Below are 14,689 nucleotides of genomic sequence, written 5' to 3' on the forward strand. Positions count from 1 at the left end.
TGAGCGGCCGCGCCTGCGTCTCCCAGCCCAGGGGGCGGCCCTCTCGCCGTCACAGCGAGCGCAGGCGCCGCCGTTCCCCTCCCGTCCCCGCTCCTCCAGCAACCGCCGAGCTCCCTGTGCCCGCCTGGGCACCCCCCAGCCGCCGCCATGTACGACGCCGACGAAGGTGAGGGCGCTGCGGGTCGCCCCCCGGGTCTCCTCGCTGCCCCCCGGGTCTCTTTCCCCTTCGAGGTCTCCCCTCTCCTCCCCCGGGCTCGGTTCCCTTTCCCCCCCCTCATGGCGCCGCGGCCTCAGGCGCTGAGCGGTGTGTGAGCGGTGTGTGCTCCCCCCGCAGATATGCAGTACGATGAGGACGACGATGAAATCACCCCGGACCTGTGGCAGGAGGCGTGCTGGATCGTCATTAGGTGACTGTGCTCGGTTCTCAATGCTGCTCCTGCCTCTGTGGGGTTTTGGGGGATAAAAGGTAAAATCTAGCCGGCTGGCAGCAGCACAACAGCCGTGGCTATTCCTGAGCTTCCTGAGGGAAGCTTGAAGGTACTGGTACAAAAGCGTTTGTCACTGGTTTTCTAGAGAAATCAGATCCTGGCAGGTGTGGGTTGCTCGGATGGCTTCAGGAGTTTGAGGTGTAGGACCTAACACAGCAGATTTAAGTCATCTCATTAAAAGACAGGATTTAGGCTTTGGTTTTTACACTTAGGATGCGTTGGGTTGAATCTAGGTGACACAAAGGCCGGGGGAAATCCAGGGAGGAGCGAAGCTGGGAATGGCAGTGTGTCTTAACAGAAGGTGTCAAAGCTAAGGACATTTCTGAGAATTGTCACCTTGATTAGGAGCTCACATTTATATATCTTGCTGAAAACTTTGGCTACAGCCACCTTTGCTGGTGTTTGTCACCATGTTTCCTTTCCTAATTGAAGGTGGGGTGTGCATATAGGGCTCAGCCAAGAGGTGGCAGCAAGTCAGCCACTTTGCAGTGTGCCTTAAAGCACTGAAAACAGGTTTAACGTTTCAGACCATCTATGAATGAAACTCACGCCTCATGAAATAAGTGTTTTCTTACCATATTTCATGGCATTTGAAGGTTTTGTTATAAATATGTCTTAAACTTGCTGACAAAAAGTACATGAATGAAATGAGATCTTAATTTAATTAATGCACTTTGTGTTTTTTTTTTTAGCTCTTATTTTGATGAGAAGGGTTTAGTCAGGCAACAGTTGGATTCTTTTGATGAGTTTATTCAGATGTCTGTGCAGAGAATTGTTGAAGATGCACCACCAATTGATTTACAAGCTGAAGCCCAGCATGCTACAGGAGAAGTGGAAGAGCCGGTAAGTGGAGGCCCCAGTTGGAGGTGATGGTTTTTTACAATGCAAAGTGCTTTTTCCCTTGCTTAGGTGGGTTTTATTCAACCTCCATCCTGAGAGACTGAAATGTATCCAAGTTAGGATGTTGCTTATGCAGCCAAGAGGACAGAAGTGTGAACTGCTTGGATTCTATAAGGAACATGCCCAAGTTTTTAGATAATCAAGTATGCTGCTGAGAAACACATGCAAGAGTTTTGTTATTTGTGGTATTACACTTCCCTCTCCTATAGAATCATTGTCACCTGCTAGGTAAAGTGTTGGTTGAGCTGAAGAATGACCAAGAACAGTTGGCTGCTGCAGTTTGGCTTGTCAGTAACTGTATGAAGGTGCTCAGGATGGGAGCAAGCATCACTGACAAGAGATGTCTGAGAGTTTAGCAAAACAACACAATTAATGCAACGATCTGCTTAATCTATAGAGGAAGTTAAACCACCTAGCTCAGGTGCTGAATGGGTAGTTCATGTGGTTTTGTGTAGGACATGATGAATAGAATGTGTAATTACTGGAAGTTTTTGAGTGTTTTGTTCACCTAGCCATCGAAAGTGTTCATTTCTATACCTTAAGCTGAGGACATGCAGCAACACTGGGAATTAAGCTATAGGGCTGCTCTTGAATAACCCAAATGGATGTTTTCTCCATTACAGATAAATGTCTTCTTGTTTTCCAGCCCCGCTATCTCCTGAAGTTTGAACAAATCTATCTTTCCAAACCTACTCATTGGGAAAGAGACGGAGCGCCATCACCTATGATGCCCAACGAAGCCAGACTGAGAAACCTTACGTAAGAAAGACCTCTGCGTTGATCAAAACACAAGGAAGGACTGACAATTGTTAATTGATAACCTTTTTTCAATTTAGTAATTCTGAAGATACATTCTTTATTGCTCTTATTAAATTACAATGCTTAGTTGTTAAATCCAGATGATAATTTGGTAATAATGCTTAGTATTACAAACGAGGGCTTGAATAACTGCATTCATTAGCCTTCTGTACAGGCCAGAGCAATAACTGACTGCTAATGCAATGGTATTTTTATTCTGTAGGTATTCAGCCCCCTTGTATGTGGATATAACTAAAACAGTTATTAAAGAAGGGGAAGATCAGTTACAGACGCAGCATCAGAAAACTTTTATAGGGAAAATTCCTATTATGTTACGATCAACATACTGTTTGTTAAATGGCCTAACTGACCGTGATCTTTGTGAACTGAATGAATGCCCTCTTGATCCTGGTGGCTACTTTATCATTAATGGATCAGAAAAGGTAAGGGATAATGCCTTGCACGGTTGTCTTTATAAGCACTGGAAGTTCTGTTACTTACTTCTATTTCTTTTGCTAGGGACATAAACGCTTTCATTCTAGTTTCTGCAGGTACTTGTGCACTTACTGTGAGCTTGTGATGAACTTGGTCCTTTGCTAGGACTTTTTGAGCCACCTTCTCTTTTTCATTGAGACGTGTTTCTTTCTACAGATTCATTTTCAACTTCGCAGAGCAGCGTGCACTCTTAAATGTCATCATCAGTGTGAGGAAGGTGCTTCCTCACTTGCATGCTCCTTCAGGTTGTTCACAGCTGTATAGATGCGTCTTAAGAATAGGATAAACCTATGACTTTCATTTCTTCCCTCTACTGCTGTGGATTCAGCTTTAGCAAAGCATATCCCCTCCATGCTTGCGCCTCACCAAACTGTTTTTTTTAATTTTTTTTTTGTAACTGATGCCTGGGCAAGACACCAAAATAAATCTATTTTTCTTCTTGGAGGAAAAAAAAAAAATCTGGCTTTTACTATCAGAGCTGGCATTTGAATTTGCTTGCATGGTAGCTCATTGGCCTTGAAAACAGATAGTGAAATTATTTCTTTTATCAGTATTTTGGCTAAAGCTAACGCAAATGTCTTAGCACAACTAGCAGATATGGCGACTGCATCACAGAAAAGTGTTCTCCAAGCCTTTTATTTTGGTTATTCTATTTGAACAAAGTATGTGTTTTGCTTAATGTGCTTTTAAAATGGAGAATATAGTCCAACTGAGTTTAGCAAATTGAAATCATGCTGTGGAGTGCTTTAAACAGTAAGGCACATGAAGCAAGGGTAGAAACCCTGTGCTGTTACTTTCACATTCCCTTTTGTGAGTTACTTACTGTTGTTTTTGTTTCTAACACAGGTTCTGATCGCTCAAGAAAAAATGGCTACAAACACAGTATATGTGTTTGCAAAGAAAGATTCAAAATATGCCTACACAGGAGAGTGTAGATCTTGTCTGGAAAATTCCTCTCGACCAACAAGTACTATATGGGTTAGCATGCTAGCCAGAGGTGGGCAGGTAAGCCTAAGCAGTAATAATCCCTTTCCCCAGGGCTTACAGTGAAGATTGTTCTAGGGGTTTTGTTACTCTCCTGTCTCTTAATATCACTTTCTTCTGCAATTTTAAGAAGACATTTCTTCTGATGTTGTGAGAAGATAAAAGAACTCATTTTCATATAACGTTGTCAGATTATGCCTGTCTCTGGGATAAATAATTTGAGGATTGACATGAAGACTCTCTTTGTGGCAGAGCAAAATGGGGTTAAAAAATAATTTTACAATTAATTACTGTAAATGAGTTATTAGAAAATCCAAGCAAACTACTTCCTGCTTTTTAACAAAGGAAAAGAACAGGAACAGGGACCCTGTCTTTGCTGAAGGCCAAGCTAGTGTTTCAGATAAGTTTTGCAGACTGTATGTTAACTAACATTTAACATCTAATTCTGCCACTTGTCAAAGTCCAGGCACTGTGCACTGGCTGTAAGTGACATAATTTCAAAGGCAGAAAGTGTTGGTACTTGCTTGCCATTGCACTGAATGGTTAGAAATTTCCAAGCATTCTAAGAGCAACTTTAATAGAAGCTTTACACCACTCTAGTGCTTTATAACTGGGACATTCTTCAGTGGTTGTTGTCCCTCAGTAATGCTCAATGTTTGATTCTTTCTGAGGAGGAGGGAGCACCTGCTTCAGTAATCAAGAGAATGGAGATTTGTGCAGCTTTTATAAGCTGGACTTAAACTGACAGAAAGAAAACCGAAGATAGATAACGGTTCTCTGCAAATACTCAGGAGGGAGGAAATGATGCAGATGGGTGGATGAATGGTGTTATTCAAATTCCTTTGTATGGGGAAAAACATTCAAGTTTTTGCAGACTTCTGAGGTTAGAAAAAGCTTAAAAGAAGTCAATTCTGGAGTAAGGTTTCCGAATAGATCTTCACTTAGTCTGCTGAGGAGTCATGGTTTCCTGTAGTAAATACAACTATAATACATCATCTAAGTTTAGAGAGAGTTTTTTATTTAAAGGCAAGATCATTTTAGACTAATGTGTGTTCTCCCCCATCTTTTTAGGGTGCAAAGAAGAGTGCTATTGGTCAGCGCATTGTAGCAACTTTGCCATATATCAAACAAGAAGTGCCCATCATAATCGTCTTCCGTGCACTAGGGTTTGTGTCTGACAGGGATATTTTAGAGCACATCATTTATGATTTTGAAGATCCGGAAATGATGGAAATGGTAATATGTTAAATAACTCATTTTCTTGCTTAATGTTAGATGATGTCCCGCTGTGGTTAGTCTTTTATTATTGAGTATTTTGTTAGCTTTCCTATTGTAATTGCTTTATTTCTGTGGGTTGTCTGTTAGAAGTGCAAAGAGCTGTCTATTTAAACCATTCTAATGAGTATTTTAAGTGAATGAATTGCAATGGAAATTGAAAAGAGCTAATATATTTTTGGAGAGGTAGGCTCAGCCTGCTGCCACTGACTTTTAATTGTAAAATCTCAATTTATATGCACATCAGCAGCAGGCCTAGAATGTAATTGAATGAGAGCTGCTTTCTGAATTTTAAACTGTTTTTCGTTTGCTTTCTGTGTGCTCCATTGCTTTCTGCTGCTCTTGAAAGAACTACTAGAGTAAAGTCAGAAAGCAGTAATTAATAGTTCCTGAGAAGAATCATCAGCAGGCTACTGTTCAGTTTTCGTCAACCCAAACAGGCACTGTATGGTTCATGATTTTACTGTATTTTGTGTGTTAGGTCAAACCTTCTCTGGATGAAGCATTTGTCATTCAGGAGCAAAACGTGGCTCTGAACTTCATTGGATCGAGAGGTGCGAAGCCAGGCGTCACCAAAGAAAAAAGAATCAAGTATGCTAAAGAAGTCTTGCAGAAAGAAATGCTTCCACATGTTGGTGTCAGTGACTTCTGTGAAACCAAGAAGGCCTATTTCCTGGGGTATGTTACTGTGTTCTCAAGTGCACTGTCACACACTGCAGCTTGTCACTGGGTACAGAGACTATGTGCATGATTGGGAAAGCACTCTGAATAGGAGTTTGTTTTTTAATCTCAGTGTTCTGGATACTCAGTGGTAAATTTTAGAGCACTTGCAGGTTTTCCTGGCTGAGAAAATGCAAATGATGATAAAATAATGGAAAAAAATAAAAAGAGAGGGAACAAAACAAGCCTCCAACACACCCTGGATTTAAAGTTAGATGTGATGATATTGACCAAGCGCTTTTAACGTCTCATTGCATGGACAACATTATAGTGGTTGATAAGTAAGTGGTAGAGTTTGACAACTATTTATAAGCTGTATGTAATGTAAATAAATCGTTTCAAACTATTGGTACATCCTCTTGATCACCACTTACTGGTATGCAGATAAACGATAGCATCAGGAGACCTGTTGTTTTGCTTCAAATAACACGTCCCATTCATAGTCTCACTAGCTTAAACATAGACTGTATTATGGCTTGGGGTAGACGTGTAGCAGTTACATTGCTATCATCATATATATACTAACTTTGTTTTGGTTATTTAAACTTAGTGTGTCATTCAGCTCTAAGGACATACATACTTGAACAGACCTGTCTTAGATCCAGCAGTATTTTAACTTGATCTTTAATGTGCAGCCCTTAGGAAACAGTTCACTGATGTATCTAATAACAGTAAGTGTTCTTCGTCGTGAATGTCTGCTGTTGGCTTAAGATATAAACTTATTTTCTTAGGTATATGGTTCATCGATTGTTGCTGGCAGCACTGGGAAGGAGGGAGCTTGATGACAGAGATCATTATGGCAACAAAAGACTGGATCTTGCTGGGCCACTGCTAGCTTTCCTGTTCAGAGGGTAAATATCTAATACGTTCTTTGGAGATAATTAATGGAAGAGCCATTGCCAGTTCCATGCTTCTAAATAAGTCAGACTGTCCTGTGTAGTCTGGTAGCCAGTCTTGGGCAGCACAGACTGTATGTGATTATGGCTCTGTTTGTGGACTGGGGTAAGTTTTCTCTAATAGTGGGTGGTTAGTATTGGCTTGTTTTAAAGTATGTATTACGCATGTTCATGGGTAGATTAATTTGATGGGTTTTGTTTTTGTTTTTTCCTCTCCCCCCCTACTTACAAATCGCTTGACGTTCTCCAGAGAGCTCTGGGTAGGCTGAATTGCTGTTTAATTACTGTTTAATTGTGTTTCTTGACACCTTCTACAGAATGTTTAAGAATTTGCTGAAGGAAGTGAGAATATACGCACAAAAGTTTATTGACAGAGGAAAGGATTTCAACTTGGAACTGGCCATTAAAACGAGAATTATTTCAGATGGTTTGAAATATTCATTGGCAACTGGAAACTGGGGTGATCAGAAGAAAGCTCATCAGGCCAGAGCAGGAGTATCTCAGGTACAATTTTGGTTCTTGTCAAATGCATCATTTCTAGATACTGTTGATCCTTTGTTCTAATGTATTATGATGCCTGTCAGTACAACGCACTTGGGAAGCTTTCACTAACTGAGTTCCATGCTACATCCAGGTGCTAAACCGCCTGACCTTTGCATCTACGCTTTCCCATCTGAGACGCCTGAACTCTCCAATTGGTAGAGATGGTAAACTGGCAAAGCCCAGACAGTTGCACAATACGCTGTGGGGAATGGTTTGCCCTGCTGAGACTCCGGAGGTAATTAAATTACTTACCATACCTAACTGCTTTTATCTGACAGTCATTTTATGGCCATAGCGCTTGCAGTGATCACTTGTATTTTGTTTGAAGCAGTGACGTGAATATTTAACTTTATAGCTAGCTCTCTAGTTGAATGGTAGAATTTAATAGTATGTTTTGTGTATAGTTCCTTGAGGACTTGGAACTTCAAGTTCTCCAATCTGCTTAGGGGAGTCTCTTGGTTTGGAAATGCAGAATAATTTGTGTGTTTTCACTAGGGTCATGCAGTAGGACTTGTCAAGAACTTAGCCCTTATGGCTTACATTTCTGTGGGGTCTCAGCCATCTCCGATTTTGGAATTCTTGGAAGAGTGGAGTATGGAAAACCTGGAAGAAATATCTCCAGCAGCAATAGCTGAGTACGTGCAAAAGAAATTGTTTAAACAGATCTAAGTTTTTATTACCTGCAGATAATTATTTATTTATTTATTTTCTCTCTTCTTTCTAGTGCTACCAAGATCTTTGTTAATGGCTGCTGGGTAGGAATACACAAAGATCCAGAGCAGCTTATGAATACACTAAGGAAGCTGCGTCGTCAGATGGATATCATTGTATCAGAGGTATAACCTTATCTTTTAGACTTCGGGTTACCTTTTTGGATAAGGGAGGATAATACTTTGAGAGTACTTTGCTAGCTCCCCATGGCAAAATTTGCAATTGTTTCTGCACATATTGTTTTTTCCTTGTTGTTAAGAGGAACCAGTTGAAAAATAATCTTATTGTAAGTAGTTAAAAATAGTCTCTTGAAATGCTTTTGTCTGGATGAGTGTTAAAGTTTGTTCTGTGCTGGTGATGACACCTGTAGGGCCTTTGCTTCTGGGAACTGTGCTATCCTATTTTGTTTGCTGTAGTTCTGATTCTAGGCTAAGGCTTTGTACTCTTTGTGCTGCTTTCTTGTGCAGGTCTCAATGATTAGGGATATTCGTGAGCGAGAAATCCGCATCTATACTGATGCAGGCAGAATTTGCCGTCCCCTTCTGATTGTGGAAAAACAGAAGTTGCTGTTGAAGAAAAGGCATATTGACCAACTGAAGGAACGAGAGTACAACAATTACAGGTGAGACATTTTTCTGAAATTCAACTGAATGTCTAATTTTCCATCCTGGTAAGCTCCCTCAGATTGAAGGGAGAGAGAAATGTTTAAAGCTTTGTGCAGCACAAAGACGCTTTCTCTGCCTGGCAATTTAATTCATTTTTTTAATGAGACTTTCTATGAAGTGGTAGTAATAATAAGGCAGAGAAGTCCTTGTTCTTGTTACTGCTGAAGAGACCCATTTTGTGTGTTAGTTGAGTATTTCAAACATTGATTATTCAGTTGGCAGGATCTCGTGGCCAGTGGTGTAGTAGAGTACATTGATACACTGGAAGAAGAGACTGTGATGCTGGCAATGACTCCAGATGATTTGCAAGAAAAAGGCGTTGCATACTGTTCAACATACACACACTGTGAGATTCACCCATCCATGATCCTGGGAGTCTGTGCATCTATCATTCCTTTCCCTGATCACAACCAGGTCAGTGCATCAATTTTGACATTCTGCTTTTAAGGTTAATAGAAAACCCAGATGCGTATGTGCATAATATATATGGGTATTTCCTTCTCTATCTAGTCTCCTAGGAACACATATCAGTCTGCTATGGGTAAACAGGCTATGGGAGTTTACATTACAAACTTCCACGTTCGTATGGATACACTGGCACACGTTCTATATTATCCTCAGAAGCCCCTTGTAACAACTCGCTCCATGGAGTACTTGCGTTTCAGAGAGTTACCAGCAGGTATGTTGTCAGTTAATGTTTAGACAAAAAAGATAGTACTTTTGTGTATTAAATGGTCATAAACATGTGGAAAATATCTAAATAATTAGCATATTTATGTAATTTAAAGATGTATGATAGGTTAAATGTTAACTTAGACACACCTACACTGAAAAAAAACCACAGCATTCCTAGTGCTGCAGCTGGAACTCCTTTGCTATATAGCCTGTTGAAAATCTAACTGGAAGTGGTGCATTTCCTACATAGGTTCTCCGCATGGGGTCACTCTTCAGTTGATAAAAAAAAATTTAATCTCTACCGAAAATCTCTATTACTGACACAGCGTGGTTTTTGCACATGGGATGTGGATATTTTAATATCAGAAGAGGGTAGAAGAGCTTTAATTTAGGGAAATCAGCTCATTTTTAGTTGTAAGTAATGCCTGTCTGTTATGTGTTCATCTTCTCAAAGTATTCAACCAATGTATTACAGGTATCAATTCAATTGTAGCCATTGCATCGTACACAGGATATAACCAGGAAGACTCTGTCATCATGAACCGTTCTGCTGTTGATAGAGGCTTTTTCAGGTGTGTTTTTTTTTTTTTAAAGTTTTTGAACTGTTTGAAAATAAGTAGTGTGCTGAGTTGTCCAGAGGCTCAAGAAAAAGTCCTCTTAAACTGGAAGGTATCCTTAAAAGGCAGCAGAACAAAAATGGTGAATGTGTATCTTGGCAAACCTCAGTGTACATTCTTTGTGTAACTTGCCAGAAAGGCAGAGTGGTCTTAGTTACTATGTTAATTGCTCTTTTTATGGTGGTTAAATTAAATGATATTCTGAGTCTGTGCATGACTTGCCAATCATATGAACTCCTTAATGTTAATATTGCAGCACTGTAATAGAATATTTAGTAGCATGACAGTTACTAACTGGTGAGGATTGGCATGTTCTTCTCCTTAGCAGGAACTGCTGTTGAGACAACTTGCAACTGATCTGTCTGTGCATTATTGCTCTTGCTTAGGTGGCTGTATAACCTTGACTGGTCAATTGGTTTCTGGCTTTGTTCATTATCTTTGGTCTGAGTTGCACCTAAGAAGTGTGTGCCTGCTGTCTTGCATCTGCTACCTTCTAATGTAGAATACGTATGGGACTATATTGCGTTTTTAAGGCTTATATGAAAGTTTTATAGAACCTTCTGTGTTCATGGGAGCTACTAAATGTGAACAATATTTATCTTAAAGGTTGTAGTTTTGGTATGCTAGCAAATAAGGTAGCAAACAGAAATCCTCAAAGGCTCAGAAAGAGCTCATATAAATTGAAACGTTTCCACTGAAACTCTGAGTACCGAGTGTGGCATTGTAAGGTATCAGAAGTAAAAGTGCTTTCAAAATGGCAGAGTTAAGGAAAAAAGTCATATGAGATTGATACGATGAAGATATGAATTGTCCTCAAGAATAGTAACTGCTTTTGAGATGTCAGGCAGATTGGATGGTCTCCATAGTTCATCAAAAATAAGCATGTTATCAATAGGTATTTTGGAAATGTCCAAAAAGTGACCACTAAGATGCTAATATGAAACTTTTTTTTTTTTTTTTTTTTCCCCATTCCTTAGTGACAGTTAGATTAACCAGACTTTAAAGTTGTTTGGCTTGTGAATTTGTTTTTGTTGTCATTAGTAACAGTAGCCACAATATGTGTTAAAGTGGTGGTTTTAATGAAATTGAGATGTACATATGAAGAAAAATTACACTGTTTCACAGAGAAGGCTTTATGACTTTGTTTCAGATCTGTGTTTTATCGGTCCTACAAAGAGCAGGAGTCCAAAAAAGGATATGACCAAGAGGAAGTTTTTGAGAAGCCTACACGTGAGACTTGTCAAGGTAAGATACAAAAGTATATTGAGACAGAGTTCGTTAAGCATTTGTGGTAAGGTTGTTGTTGAACTGATTCAATCTTTATTTTGGGATGTGTAAAGTAGCCAAAATATCTGTGTTAATAGCAAAATGCATCAGCTTTAGACATTTTTTGGCAGCAGGCTGGTTGAATTTCTATAAAACATCAAAGTCAATATGTTACAACACGTGGAGATCTTTGTTTTTTCCTTCCCCCCAAGGTATGAGACATGCCATCTATGACAAACTCGATGATGATGGCTTAATAGCACCTGGGGTACGTGTGTCTGGGGATGATGTCATCATTGGCAAAACAGTAACGCTACCAGAAAATGAAGATGAACTGGAAAGCACTAACAGACGCTTCACAAAGAGAGACTGTAGCACTTTTCTGCGAACTAGTGAGACGGGTATTGTAGATCAGGTCATGGTAACACTGAACCAGGAAGGATACAAGTTCTGCAAGATTAGGGTGAGCACCAACATGTATGTGTTTTCTACCTAATCATTTTTGTTCTGTGCCTAATTTACCAGTTAATGTTTTCTTGTGGCTTTAAGGTACGTTCTGTAAGAATCCCACAAATAGGAGATAAATTTGCCAGCAGGCATGGTCAGAAAGGAACCTGTGGTATCCAGTACCGGCAAGAGGTAGTGATTTCATTTTTCTTTTTTTCCTCCTTAATATTTTAGCTTTGATCTTTTTAGTATTGTAACTGCTGTGAGTCATCTGTAGAATATGTACTAGGGTGCAATATATAGACTTAAGTTTAGCTAGACTATTTAGAATGGGACACAACTCTTCCTTACATAGTACTGCAGGGCCCTTGAAATGCCTTAAAAGGATTTAATTTGAATCTATGGACTGCTTTTCTTAAAGCTGTTTTTTTGGAAAGTACTGACTGTCTGCTTCTCTGCTGTAGGATATGCCCTTCACTTGTGAAGGCATCACACCTGATATAATTATCAATCCACATGCCATCCCTTCCCGGATGACCATTGGTCACTTGATTGAATGTCTGCAGGGGAAGGTAAGAAGAATGCTTTATGCTGCATGCTTAAGGAATATGGTTTCACATATATATATATATATATATATATATATATATATATATATATAGAGAGAGAGAGAGAGAGAGAGAGAGAGAGAGATTATATATACATTCTATATATATTTTATAAAAAAAATATTCTCTCTCGATACATATATATATATAAAAATATATTTTAAAGATGCTACTGCCTGGTAATTATTAATGCAGTTAAAAAATTTTTAATTAAAGTTTAATTAAATAAGAAGTTCTTCATTTATGTAATAGCACATGCGAGTTTCTTGGAGGACCTACAATCTCGTAAATTTTGTGTATCAAGTTAAATGTGTATATTAATCTGTTGCTTTTATTCCAAATGTTTCCTGTAACCTAGAAAAAGGAGTAATAATGTTATTGATACTGTATATTTTTGAAAATCTCAGCTGTAGAATTTTGCAGCTGATAAACAAAGCAGGATACAGTGCTATCATGGGTGTTGAATTTCAAGTTCTGGCATTAATAGCTAAAATTGTTTGAAACGTGTTGTTTGATCAGTTTGTTGAGAAATCTTACAAGTTTTTGCAAATCTCTTTGTAGGTGTCGGCAAACAAGGGAGAAATTGGTGATGCTACACCATTTAATGATGCTGTCAATGTGCAGAAGATTTCCAATCTTTTATCAGATTATGGTTACCATCTGAGAGGAAATGAGGTATAATCAAAATATGATTTCATAGTAACTTGTTAATATATGTTTGGATGGTAAGGCTTATGATTCAGTGATTGCATTAACTACTTCAGGTCCTCTACAATGGCTTCACTGGTCGAAAAATCACATCACAGATCTTTATTGGTCCTACATATTATCAGCGGTTGAAGCACATGGTAGATGACAAAATCCATTCTCGTGCAAGAGGGCCAATCCAGATACTTAACAGACAGCCCATGGAGGGCAGATCTCGGTAAGGATGTTTATTTTCTATATAGTGTTTTGGTTTTTCCCCCAAGTCTTGAGCCCTAAAAATTAGCTGCCTAATTAACTGATTCTTCTGTGGAGAGAAGCCCACACTAGAGGAGTTCATCTGGCAGGAACTGTGGCCAGTTCACATTTGAACAGAGAGAACTTTTCTGAGATAAAAGAAAACTAACGCACAGATTTACTTGTACCTTAGAATAGTACTGTTTATTTCTGTCAAGTTACATTTTCTAGCAACCGATGTATTTTGCCAACGAACTCAAGTTCTTTTATCTTTTTCTCTTGTCTCCAGTGACGGTGGCCTTCGTTTTGGAGAAATGGAACGAGATTGCCAAATCGCTCATGGAGCAGCCCAGTTCTTGAGAGAGAGATTGTTTGAAGCTTCAGACCCGTATCAAGTCCATGTATGCAACCTCTGTGGGATTATGGCAATCGCAAACACCAGGACTCACACCTATGAATGCCGGGGATGCCGCAATAAAACGCAGGTAGGTGTGGGCTTAATCAGGATAAAGGAAATGCTACCAGGTGAACAGGAAGTTATGTTTAAATGTAGATGTTTTAAGAAACACCAGAACAATTGCTGTTTTAGTTTCCTAAATACTCAAGTGTTCATAGTGTCCTAGCTGATTTATTTGGATGTTTCCTTATTCATGTTATAGCGTTGGCTTCTCCCTTGGCAGGAAATGCTGTTCAAATATTTTGCAGTGCATAAACAGTTGGAGAGCTTATTTTTAGAATAGGCAGTAAATCCCAGAAGTGCACGAATTTATGGTGTCACTCTTGTGATTTTTTTGTTCCCATGAAGCTATTTTATGCCTGTGAGCAGGATTCTTCCTATGGGAGGTCTTTTGCATCGCATTTTAAAAAAAGTATTACTTATAGCATGTATTCTTTTAAGTATTATTTACAGTGATAGTGTGTGCTTGGTTACAGAGTTACATCAAGGCAGAGTGACAGCAGAGATTAAAAATAGTTGACTTAACTAGACTCGGTGGTGTGCTAGGACTTTACTGCTGCACCTCTAACTATGACATTAGGGTTACTGAAGAGATGTGTGCTGCAATCTTAACTGTAGTTACTGCACAACATGCATGCTTTGCTAAGCATTGCCTTGTTAAATGGCTTTTGTTTTTAGAACCCATCCCTTGGCTGCAGTTCTTATATCTAAAAATGAGTTCTGCATAGTTATTTTGTAGCCTCTACCCCTTGTCTTAGCTTCCCTCTTGCTTTGTTACTGTCTTTAAGCAATTCTTGTTAAATGCTTTCAGATTCAGCTTTGAGCTAAAAAGGTGACAAGTTATTTGTGTACTTATCTGTGTGACAGAAGCTGATAATTTAAAGTGCTCATCACCAGTCTTTTGAATTTTTTTCCCAGATATCTTTGGTTCGAATGCCCTATGCCTGCAAACTCCTCTTCCAAGAACTGATGTCTATGAGTATTGCGCCTCGTATGATGAGTGTTTAGCCTTTAAAATTTTTTCTTATTTTTTTTCCAAAAATGTGGGACTGAAACGTTTAGGTTTTTTTCATTTGGTTTTAGGTCGCATTTAAAATAGTTCTACTCATCTGCTACGTGCTGTTCAAAAAGTATGTTTATTTCCTGTAAATAGAATTAAAGTTTGTAATCAAACTCGTGAATCTCTTTATTTGTATATCTGC

At 39.1% G+C, this 14,689-nt stretch overlaps 1 protein-coding gene across 2 annotated transcripts; it reads left to right on the forward strand.

Annotated features, from left to right (window-relative positions):
• The first annotated feature begins 46 nt into the window (after nucleotides 1-46).
• POLR2B (RNA polymerase II subunit B) lies at nucleotides 47-14,660 on the forward strand. Of its 2 annotated transcripts, XM_084286108.1 has the most exons (25): nucleotides 47-166; nucleotides 335-407; nucleotides 1,181-1,331; nucleotides 2,035-2,147; nucleotides 2,410-2,629; nucleotides 3,528-3,686; nucleotides 4,737-4,901; nucleotides 5,422-5,618; nucleotides 6,392-6,511; nucleotides 6,874-7,060; nucleotides 7,191-7,334; nucleotides 7,595-7,734; nucleotides 7,824-7,935; nucleotides 8,278-8,432; nucleotides 8,691-8,889; nucleotides 8,986-9,154; nucleotides 9,626-9,722; nucleotides 10,918-11,012; nucleotides 11,246-11,496; nucleotides 11,583-11,672; nucleotides 11,945-12,052; nucleotides 12,650-12,763; nucleotides 12,853-13,013; nucleotides 13,320-13,515; nucleotides 14,406-14,660. In XM_084286108.1, exons 1-25 carry the CDS (start codon nucleotides 148-150, stop codon nucleotides 14,493-14,495), a joined length of 3,525 nt encoding a protein of 1,174 aa, XP_084142234.1. In that variant the 5' UTR covers nucleotides 47-147; the 3' UTR covers nucleotides 14,496-14,660. The 2 variants fall into 2 exon arrangements, with proteins under 2 accessions (XP_084142234.1, XP_084142233.1); XM_084286107.1 differs by having other exon boundaries at nucleotides 13,320-14,660.
• The last annotated feature ends 29 nt before the right edge of the window (nucleotides 14,661-14,689 follow it).

The sequence above is a fragment of the Netta rufina genome, assembly GCF_964035555.1.
Source record: "Netta rufina genome assembly, chromosome: 4".
Classification (NCBI taxonomy): Eukaryota; Metazoa; Chordata; class Aves; order Anseriformes; family Anatidae; genus Netta; species Netta rufina.

Excerpts from the sequence above, each read along its gene's own strand:
- POLR2B (XM_084286107.1), top strand. Across the intron at positions 11,013-11,245 it reads TACACGTGAGACTTGTCAAG|GTATGAGACATGCCATCTAT; the intron begins GTAAGATACAAA and ends CTTCCCCCCAAG. Across the intron at positions 11,673-11,944 it reads GTATCCAGTACCGGCAAGAG|GATATGCCCTTCACTTGTGA; the intron begins GTAGTGATTTCA and ends TCTCTGCTGTAG.